At 45.4% G+C, this 11,389-nt stretch overlaps 1 protein-coding gene across 1 annotated transcript in view; it reads right to left on the bottom strand.

Annotated features, from left to right (window-relative positions):
* Positions 1-2,252: 2,252 nt before the first annotated feature.
* Positions 2,253-11,389, bottom strand: part of LOC134984172 (gastrula zinc finger protein XlCGF26.1-like) — a 54,079-nt gene continuing 44,942 nt past the window's right edge. The window contains exon 7 of the mRNA XM_063949796.1: positions 2,253-6,822. Coding sequence (XP_063805866.1) covers positions 5,492-6,822 — 1,331 coding nt within the window. The 3' untranslated portion in view covers positions 2,253-5,491. The remainder of the gene's footprint in view (positions 6,823-11,389) is intronic.

Below are 11,389 nucleotides of genomic sequence, written 5' to 3'. Positions count from 1 at the left end.
GCTAGGAGCGGGCGTTTCCCGGACGTTGGCTACCAGATTTAACAAAATGATTAGATGCACCACAGTACAGGCATAAGTTCCCTTGTCGCCGTCTCTGACGTTCCTCGTTGGAAAGACGGGAACGGTTGATCTGCATGGGTTCCTCAGTAGTTGGAGTTGATGGTGTTGGTGGAGGAACGACTCGAGGCCTGGGACGATCTGACCGTGATTTCTCCATACAGCGTTCTCTGCATCTTAAGTCTAATTTATTGCATAGGGAAATTAACTTATCCAACTTATCAGGTACGTCCTGAGTCACGAGGTCATCTTTGATCTTCTCGGAGAGACCGCTCCAGAAAGCTGCTTTGAGAGCCTCCTCATTCCAGTTCAGTTCAGAGGAGAGAGTACGAAACTGGATCACGTACTGACTGACCGTACGCGTGCCCTGACGCAGGCGCAGGATCTCCAATGAGGCAGCAGAAGTCCTGCCCGGTTCGTCGAAGATTCTTCGAAAGGCGGCTACAAACTCCGAGTAGTTAGACAGGATTGGATCTGACCTCTCCCACAATTGTGACGCCCATTCCAACGCTTGACCAGTAAGTAAGGAAATTATATAAGCTGCCTTGGTTCGTGCTGATGGGAAACTGGCCGACTGTAGTTCGAACTGGATTTCACACTGGTTAAGAAACCCATGGCATTGCTTTGGATTCCCATCGAATTTACTGGGAGATGGCAAATGCAACCGTGGAAGTGGGCCTGGCACAGGAGGAAGCGGAACCGGAGGTGCTAATGTGGGAGCAACTGTAGAAACTTGAGGAGCCATCATGGCAACACAGAGAGAATCGAGACGTTCGGACATACTCTGCATGAACTGCACAATTTGAGATTGTGTGGCCTCCTGCTTACCTAAGCGAGACCAGATATCTGCGGTTGAATCTCCTCCTGAGGCCTGATCACCCGTCGAATCCATTGGGCCAGTGCTTACTGTCACGTCTAGCAAAGTTTGGGGATTCGGCAGTTGAGACTTGCCCAAGGAGGTAGCAGGCTGGGGAAGAACAAAATGAGGGGGATAGATATAGTTCCTTTGCATGGGATACGGAGCAATGAAGGATGTAGGCGGAGTTTGAGAGTCAATGAAAAGTATTTATTATGTACAGAGAAAAGGTAGAAAACTGAGGTTGATGAACGGTGACTTGAGAACGTGGTCGTAGACAAAGAACTGTGGAACTGTGGGTGAGAGTAAAACGAGGCTGAAGACAAGAACCGTGGACTGCGACTTATGAGATGAAACTGCGGTAGAGGAGCCGAGAACTGTGGACGATAGTTTGGGTCGTGACTGGAGACTGTGAACTGTAGACTGTGGCTTGAAAGATGAAGCTGGAGATAACGAGCTGAGGACTGTGAATGGTGGTTCGAGGACTTGGCTGGTAGCAAAAATCTGCGGACTGTGGCTTGGAGGACAAGGCAAGAGACCCGGGGTCGACCGTGCCCAAAAGGTCTTACTGAACCGGGTTTTCCAAGAGCGTCTCCACGGGCAGCAGTAGGCTAGGAATGGGAAAACTGCAACAGCAACTGAGAACTGGCAAAGCAGGGTTAGAAGTACCAGAATACAGCAGGAATCCTGGGAGCACAGGCTAAAGCACCTACAACAGGGTTGTAACTTAAAGCACTGGTATCCCTGTCCTAAACCAGCCCCCTTTTATAGGAAGAAGTCTCCCTGGATTGGCTGGAAAACTAGGAACAGGAATTATGTCAGAAACTTGGTCTCCAACATGGCGGCGCCCAGTAATGCAGACATTTTCTGGCAACAGAAAAAGAGCGTCAGTGGGTGTAATCCCACAGACAAAAGGTGGGCGCTGATTACTAGAACTGATTTGATTATAAGAAATACAATTAATTGATTAAATAGGTGTTATACCTATGGTGTAAGAATCACCCTGTTAGCTGCCCACAATGGTGGACCTGGGTATCCACCTAACTAAACGAAGAGAAAAATGATGATAATGTGGGCGCTCAAGGGAATTTTAAATACAACAGCTGCTGGTTTTGTAAAAAATCAATGGCATTTATTGGTACAAATAAAAATTATCTAAAAAGAGCAAATCAACATGTATTATATGGTTGCCATAAACGGCAACTGATGACAAATTAATAAGACAAGTTACAACAATACTAAAATAGTTTAAAAGATATTAGTAATCACTGTGTCCTGGGTCCCGGGACTTTAAGTAATGTTAGTGCACTATCCCAGATTTATGTTGTTAGTTCTCTTGCATGCATGCATGTAGCTGTTAATAATAAGTAGGAATTGAGTGCTGTTACTGGCTCAAATGCACTTTGCGGGATAAAAGAAGAAAAAGGCTGAGAATAAACAACGCCTGTTTATACTTCACCAATTGGTGTGGCTGAATTGGTGGTATGCCAGTCCCGCAGCTGTCTCCCTCCGTATGACTGGCCGCACTGCGGCGGTTTCTCTTGGGGCCGTGCCTGATGTATATGGCACAGTGTCCTGCAGGCTTGTGCTCGGCTACGTCAGGAGCGGAGACAGAGAGCCGTATGTGGAGATCCTGGGTAGCAGGGGACGCTACGATGCCGCGGTTCGCGACTTCCGGTTACGGTGCTTCCGGCTTCCGGTTTGCGGTCCACCTGCGTTCCACAGTTGTGCAAGTCACAGTTGTGCTCACTGCCCCATGTCTCCTAGGCAACGGCTTAGCGAAAGCGAGCTGCTGCAGCGGCGTCCCAACGCAACGAGCGGACACCCTCAACGCCATTACCGCTGCCTGTACCCTTGAACCCAGCGCCGCAGCCCTCCACCGCCGCTGCCCGGCCGCCTGTGAAGCCCGCCCCGCGGCCCCAGCGTTCCGGTAAGACCCCGGACGCTGACAGTCTACAACCACGTCATACGCTGCTTGTATAACAAATTGCTAAAGTGAAAGAGGCCACACAAATTGTTCAGCTTGTTGTTTATTGTGCGGTAAATGTTATTGCTCATCAAAAACTCAATAAAAACATATTGTTTTTTTGTTTTGTTTTTAAATACACTCTGCACATTTGGTTATACTTTCCCATCACTTATATAGACTACTCTTACTATGTATGGCGGCATAGTGATTAGAATTGCTCAGGTAGGATTCCCACCAAGGCCCTATTAGTGTGGAGTTTGTACGTTCTTGCCATGTGTGCATGGGTTGCCAATGGATACTCTGGTTTCATACCACTAAATTCAACACCAGACTGGTAGATTAAGAGGAATCTGAGAAAAATTGGAATCCGGTGTGTGATATGGAATTTAGATTGTAAGCTCCAAAGGGACATGGATCGATATGACTGATTACCTGTAATAGCAACTGCACATACCCAAGATGGCTGCCTGCCCTTATACTAATATGCAAATGAGTTTATTCCTATTGGGAGTTTATTACAGATTTATCGTTACCACAGATTTCTTATATAAAATATTAATGTAGCCCTGTCTAATGTCTACAGACTCGAGGACACTCAGCTGTGACCATTTTATTCCGGACTTCCATGGCAGGCTGTAATGGAGTCCGAGATTGCCTGATGTGCGGAATACTGACCGATCTCTGACTTTTTATAAAGCAGCAATAACTTTCAATGCAAAATCATGCCTTGTAAATGATTACCCCTTTAAAAAGCATCAGGAATAAGCCAGGCATACCGCACATCCGGCAATCCTGGACTCCATTATATCCCACCCCCTATATTTATACCTACTCAGAAAACAGAAATATCTTCTCTCCTGTGTGACGACTCTGATGTCTATGTAAAACATTTCCACACACACAGATCATGGAAATGGCTTCTCACCTGTGTGACTTCTCTCATGTGTAACACAAGCTGATTTCTGTGTAAACCATTTCCCACAATCAGAGAACATGAATGGCTACTTCTTGTTACACATCGGGGATGGCGGCCGCCGCCGCATTTACCCCTGCGTGTTCGCTGGCTCTCCTGGTGGCTCCGGCCTCCGGTGGGTTACCGGGCCCCGGCGTTTGGCCGGCGATCCTCCGGAGCGTGGGCGCCGCCATTGCGCCTGGCGCCCTCATAGGTGTTGTGAGCGGGTGACTTCACTTGCTCCCCTCTCCGCCAATCAGGGCAAAGCGGGAACTACAAAAGCGGACGCTCGTCTGTGTCCGGCGCCTGAGTATCGTCTCTCCACTGTGGCAAACACCAGTGCTCCTGACAGCAGTGTGCTTACCAGCGGCTATACTCTAGCGCTCCCTGCATTCTAGGTGTCTGCCTGCAAATTCATTTCTTCAGTGTCTTTAAACATCGCTCACAAGTTCTTCATTTCTTCAGCGTCTTTAAACATCGCTCACAAGGTCTTCATTTCTTCAGTGTCTTTAAACATCGCTCCCAAGGTCTTCATTTCTTCAGTGTCTTTAAACATCGCTCCCAAGGTCTTCATTTCTTCAGTATCTTCAAACATCGCTCACAAGTTCTTCATTTCTTCAGTGTCTTCAAACATCGCTCACAAGTTCTTAATTTCTTCAGTGTCTTCAAACATCGCTCACAAGTTCTTCATTTCTTCAGTATCTTCAAACATCGCTCACGAGTTCATCAGTGTCTTTAAACATCGCTCCCAAGGTCTTCATTTCATCAGTGTCTTTAAACATCGCTCACAAGTTCTTCATTTCTTCAGTGCCTTTAAACATCGCTCCCAAGGTCTTAATTTCTTCAGTATCTTCAAACATCGCTCACGAGTTCATCAGTGTCTTTAAACATCGCTCACGAGTTCATCAGTGTCTTTAAACATCGCTCACAAGTTCTTCATTTCTTCAGCGTCTTTAAACATCGCTCCCAAGGTCTTCATTTCTTCAGTGTCTTTAAACATCGCTCCCAAGGTCTTCATTTCTTCAGTGTCTTTAAACATCGCTCACGAGTTCATCAGAGTCTTAAAACATCGCTCACAAGTTCTTCAATTCTTCAGTGTCTTTAAACATCGCTCACAAGTTCATCAGTGTCTTTAAACATCGCTCACAAGTTCATCAGTGTCTTTAAACATCGCTCACAAGTTCTTCATTTCTTCAGTGTCTTTAAACATCGCTCACAAATTCATCAGTGTCTTTAAACATCGCTCACAAGTTCTTCATTTCTTCAGTGTCTTTAAACATCCCTCACGAGTTCATCACTGTCTTTAAACATCGCTCACAAGTTCTTAATTTCTTCAGTGTCTTTAAACATCGCTCACGAGTTCATCAGTGTCTTTAAACATCGCTCACGAGTTCATCATTTCATCAGTATCTTCAAACATCGCTCACGAGTTCATCAGTGTCTTTAAACATCGCTCACAAGTTCCCATTCTTCTATGTGCCTCAGCATCGTGCCCGACCCTTCTCATCATAAAGTTCTTTGCATTTGACATCAATTATAACTGTTAAATTTCTGCATGAGGAAAACCTATATCCGGCTATCTCTACTCCGGCCCAGCTGTGCTTCCTCTTCCCGACCATCGGAAGAACCTCAGAGTTCACAACACTCTCAATTCAGGTCAGTGATACTTCTCACCTGTGTGTATTTTCATGTGTGTAAAAAGAGAATATTTCGTTTTCAAACATTTCCCACACTCTGAGCATGGAAATGGCTTCTCATCTGTGTGAACTTTTTTGTGTGCAAAAAGAGAAGACTGAGCTTTAAAACATTTCCCACACTCAGAGCAACTAAATGGTTTCTCACCTGTGTGGCTTCTCTCATGTATAACAAGCAATGATTTCTGCACAAAAGATTTCCCACACTCAGAGCATGGAAATGGTTTCTCACCTGTGTGACATCTCTGATGTGTTACAAGATTTGATTTCTCTAGAAAAGATTTCCCACACTCAGAGCATGGAAATGGTTTCTCACCTGTGTGACTTCTCTGATGTACAACAAGACGTGCTTTCTGTGTAAAACGTTTCCCACACTCAGAGCATCTAAACGGCTTCTCACCTGTGTGACTTCTCTCATGTGCAACAAGTTTTGATTTTTTAATGAAATACTTTCCACACTCAGAACATGGAAATGGCTTCTCACCTGTGTGACTTAGGTTATGCTTAATAAGATTTGATTTGTTTGTAAAACATTTCCCACACTCAGAACATAGAAAAGGTTTCTCACCTGTGTGAATTCTCTGATGTACAACAAGATGTGATTTCTGAGTAAAACATTTTCCACACTCAGAGCATGGAAATGGCCTCTCACCTGTGTGACTTCTTTCATGTGTAGTAAGATCTTTTTTACTTGTAAAACATTTCCCACATTCAGAGCATGGAAATTGTTTCTCACCTGTGTGACTTCTTTCATGTATAGTAAGATATCTTTTACATGGAAAACATTTCCCACATTCAGAGCATGGAAATGGTTTCTCACCTGTGTGAATTCTCTCATGTATAACAAGACGTGATCTATCTATAAAAGATTTCTCACACTCAGAACATGGAAATGGTTTCTCACCCATGTGACGCATCAGGTGTCTGCGAAGATCTGATTTCTGTGTAAAACATTTCCCACACTCAGAACATGGAAAAGGCTTCTTACTTACGTGACTGCTCTTATGTTTAACAAGAGCTTGTTTATGTGTAAAACATTTCCCAATTTTAGAAGAGGAAATTATTGTATCACCGCAATGACCTGTACTAGGTGCAGTAGTATGTGAGTTACCAGGAGAACATTCCTCAATAATAGATGGATCAGATGATATATCTGCACTGTGAAGTGCTGGATGTATATTTAGTTTAATGCAGTTTTCTTCTGGAGATCCTCGTGTGATGTTCTTATCTTCTAATTTACAATCTGGAGACCAAACAAGATGTCCCTCAGAGGTATTCCTTGTATTGCATCCATCTGGTGGAAATAAAATAGTTAACCAAGTCTTCTTTAGCAGAGGCATCATTAATCACAATATGACCTCACCACTATTCTCAGGTGTGTGCTCAGTAAAGACTCATGTGCAATATTTTCGGTGTGCTACCTTTCACACTCAGAAACATAATACTGGAGAAGAACAGAAACAAGGAGAGTTTTATGAGAGTCTGGCTGGGTCCCCATCAGAGTGCCTGAGAAGCCCAGCAGATGAAGGTGTTTACCTCTTACCCATAACTCCTGTGGATGTCAGATCTGGAGATAATGTCTCCATGTGAGGCACACAAGTTGTGTCCTCCTTGGTGCAATAGCACGCTCAAAACCAAAGGGATTCAAGCACAGCCAATGAGTGGCTCTTATTTCAAACATGCTATCCCTGGTTTGGAATACGAGGCATTGCCAGTAGACAGCCAATCCAGAGCAGACGTGGCGAGTCGGGATTGTGGAGAGCTCCGTCCACAGGTGGCACATCAAGAAAGAAGAGCGCCTGGAAGGAGTAATTATAATGGCAAATAATAGGCCAGAAGGAGAAGACTCTGAGGCTGCAGCTAAGCATTGAGAACCACGGCTGACAGTGAAAGCCAAGAAGGAAGCTGAGGACTGGAGAGGCCAGCAGTGGTGGGAATTCAAGAGAACCATACAAGGCAGCCTCTCCCTATAGACTAGGTAGACACACTTGGGACTTCACTGCTTACTTAGAATCCTCTAAACCACCAGGGAGTATGGGCACAAGGCTGTTGGTGCGCACTAAATTTGGAAATAAGCCTGTAGCATACAGTAATGTCAGGTGTAAGACCCATGAATACACTGTAGGTCTGAGTGCAGGGTCCAAGGCGCAAAATAATTTCAAGTCCATGACTAATAAATATCTCTTTATTGACATGAAACATTATCCAGTAGAAATAAAGTTATTATTCCCTGACAAAGTAGAAAATAGGCCTCCTAAATAGAGTAGACCCCTAGTCTATTCTACCTAGCCCAGGAGCCAGCCAGCGCTAGATAACACCCAAGGGGGGACTTTCACCTGGTTCCCCAGGTACAAGCAAAGAGTAATGGTCTATCACTCACCTCAGAATTTAGGCTGTACATGTAGGAGGCTGCCATTTTTTCCACCATCTCACATAAATCCAAAGGTTGTGCTTCTTCTACAACCCGTATCCTTTCATGTGTTGCTGTTTCTCTGTTCTTACCTCCATGCATAATTATTAATAAGTAGTCTCATCCACTAGAAGTTGTGTTAGTACACTACGCTCAGAGTTAGGCCAGGTTATTGTTTGCACACTAGCACTGCTGAGAGTCAGCAATCAGTGTAGAGCGTTAGACACCTGGTTGGGTGGTACACTAATTAGTTGAGGATTAGGAAGCTGTGCGGGTGTGTTGTCTCTTTCTCCACAGGGCTATGTGGCAGACCACAAAGTGACAAGGTTAGCTATGGTGAGTATCCATCTGTCTCTATGTGCTTCCTCTCCTCTTTCCTTTCCAAGTGCAGTGGGCTTTGCACCTCCCAGTGTAAGGCTACAGCTTTTCTCCTCTTGCACAAACATCTACAGGTGAAAAATGTGCCCTGAAGGCAAAAGTGCTAGTGATGACCATCCACTCCACCTAGTGAGTGACATCCCATATGCAGGTGGGTTGTAAGTGATCCACGGGTGGTAAAAGGCAGAATCGAGAGACTGAATTGACCTTCTCTGTCCTTCTTTTCAAACACCTCATCCTAAATATCACTGATGGTGAAAATCTGGAGGGAGTACCAACAAAGTAACTCGTCATCTTCTGAGGTAAGCAGAATATAAGTGGAGTATGAAATAATGTGATATAAAATCTTGTACATCTATGCTCCAAAAATGTAATTCTTAATTAAATTATTTGTTCCAAACCTATACTCTGTGTGTGTATCCTTTAATATATAATAGAATACGTAGAGGATGGAGAAAGTGGTGGAACTAGCATGAAATAATATATACGCTATCCTAAACTAACAGGTCCTCCGATATCTATCTCTGTCCCTACATATTATATTAGCATGTAAGGCAGATTTATTTAGTCCGACAGTGAGTAAATCGCTTAATATGAATGTAACAGAACATGGAGAGATAAAGGAGGTGAAATTTACCCTGGAAATTGCTAAAAGAAGTTGGGCAAACTGGGACCACGGGAAGCTGGTTAGTGATGAAGATCCAAAAAGAAAAAAAAGAGTATGAACGGATGCGACCTCACTGCCAACGCCAAGTGATCACAAATTGTTCTTGTGTCAAACAGGACCTTGGAAAATAAGGAATTCACTATTTTGCTGCCACCACCAGGCTCCTAACACGTGGCACTTGGAACCACATTTCTACTCAGGCTTCTATTACTGGCACCTGTTACCGCTTGCAGCTGTGTATGTGTGGACACTACTCGTATCGGTTTGACCCCCTCTGGTCATTGACCAGGCCCTGTATTGATAACTGGCAGAGAGTGGAGATTGGAGACAGTGGGCTCAGCCCAGAACAGGTGGAGAATGGGACTGCGGGTGTCACATTCCCGTTGGTCACAAGAAGGGGGAAGTTCTGCCCTGTTGTCTTTACCCAATCAACTGAAGTGCATGTGCCTTGCATTCCCAAAGCATGATTACCTTTACATTTGTCCCTTATGGACAGTGGGGAGTGGTCACTTCTCTGTGCCTTGGTCCACCCAGGGTGTTAGTCACAGCTCAGGTGCTGGCTTGTCTGGGGAGGGAAAAAGTTTCCTCTACAATTACTTCCAGGAGTCTGCTGTGGGACCAAGACTGCTTCCTTCAGTCTGAATCATAGCTCCAGAGATAGGCAACCAAGGTAACCAGGCAGAGTCTCCTTCGGACCTTGGTTACCCAGGGGCTGGCTGGGATAGCAAACCATTCCTCTGCCTTTTCATGCACTCTCATTTAGGAGGCTGATTGGGAGGGCATTCTATTATCATTCCTGAGAGGTGGGCTGGTGGTCCAAGACCCAGATTCTCCCTAGACCACCAGGGATACCAGTAAGTGCCCTTTTCTTACTTAACATGCATTCATTTATACATTGGCTTTAACCATCTCATCACTGCAGCTTGGGACCAGGTGATTGCTGCAAATATACTTATTATAAATTGTTGTCTCTACTGCCCAGCACACAGGGCTCGGTTCCCCTAGCCCTGCAGTCTGGGACCACTGGGGCTTTCCCTCAGCACACCAGGGGCTGACAGCTTAAAGCACCGCACTGAGAGCCAGCTTTTCCAGTTACCCCAGTGGGCAGCACCATGCCACTCTCCAGGTCAAAATTATAGCTTGCCAACCTACAGTGCTGGGAAACCGGGTAGCTGGTTCTCCCTGCCCCAGCAGTATACATCCATACTGCTCTACAATCCCAGGACCAACCGACGTTACTGTGGCAGACGGAAAGGAACAAGAGGTACCCATGGCAAGGGTCTACCTGGACTGGGGAATGGGTCAAAAGGTTTGAGATGTTTAAGTCATGGATGGTTTCCCAACTGATGTAGTCCTAGGGAATGACCCTGATGGTGGAATCCATACATTATTTTCTAACTCCATCATCTGGAGTCCAGCTGCTCAGCTACAGGTGTCATCTACACCAGCACAGCCCAGAGGAACATATCACAGTGACTAGACATCTGCCAGCAACCAGCCCAGAGGAAAAGACCGAAGCAGCAAGAATGGCACATCTACCCAGCATGCCTCTTGCCTCTGGTAGGTCAACATCACATAGCAATGCAGAGGATGTTGGATTCTGCAAGGGTGTCCTGTGATGCTGGTGGTGAGAATGAGTGACCACACTGACCTCTATATAATTGACCTGACCGAAACTGACCCTAGCAATCCCAAACTCAACCCCCTTGTACACCCAGTATCCACACTGTGGTAATATCTCCCAACACAGATATTACCCACACACAGGCATCTCATAAACAGACACACACACACACACACACACACACACACACACACACACACACACACACACACACACACACACACACAATGGAAGCAGAGCAGATATGTCCTAAATGAGCACTGTGTCCTACACATGGGCTAATTGAACATCTATAAGTTCTTGTGGTTGCCCCTAAGGAGTAAAGCCCTGCAGCCAGTGTCTTACTGATATTCTAGGCTGAGGCTACCAGGTAGACCAGCACGGAGAGGGAAATACAGCAGGACAGAACCACAGCGCAGGACGTAGCAACATGACTAAGCAGCAGGACAGAGCAATAGAGTAGGGATCAGCAGCTCATTCATAGGGAACAGCAGAATGTGGGAGATGTATAAGGACAGAACATAAAGAGTATTAGCACAGAGTCATCATATACATTAACTGGAGCTACTGCACAATGACGTTTGTGTGGTTACAGTGCTGTGTATGAGACAGTGATGCTTGTGTGAAGGTGGTGAGTGTGAACATAAAGTGACATGATGTGAGGGGAGAACAGGAGTATAATAGGTGCTGATGTCTCCTGATGTATGAGATACACCAGAGAGTGTGGGGAGGAGACTGGTCAGATCTCTGGGCTGGTAACACACAGTGACATGATGTGAGGG

The sequence above is a fragment of the Pseudophryne corroboree genome (genome assembly GCF_028390025.1).
Source record: "Pseudophryne corroboree isolate aPseCor3 chromosome 3 unlocalized genomic scaffold, aPseCor3.hap2 SUPER_3_unloc_4, whole genome shotgun sequence".
Lineage (NCBI taxonomy): Eukaryota > Metazoa > Chordata > Amphibia > Anura > Myobatrachidae > Pseudophryne > Pseudophryne corroboree.
Note: the sequence above shows the minus strand (reverse complement) of the source record. Positions and strands in the feature narration are given on the sequence as shown.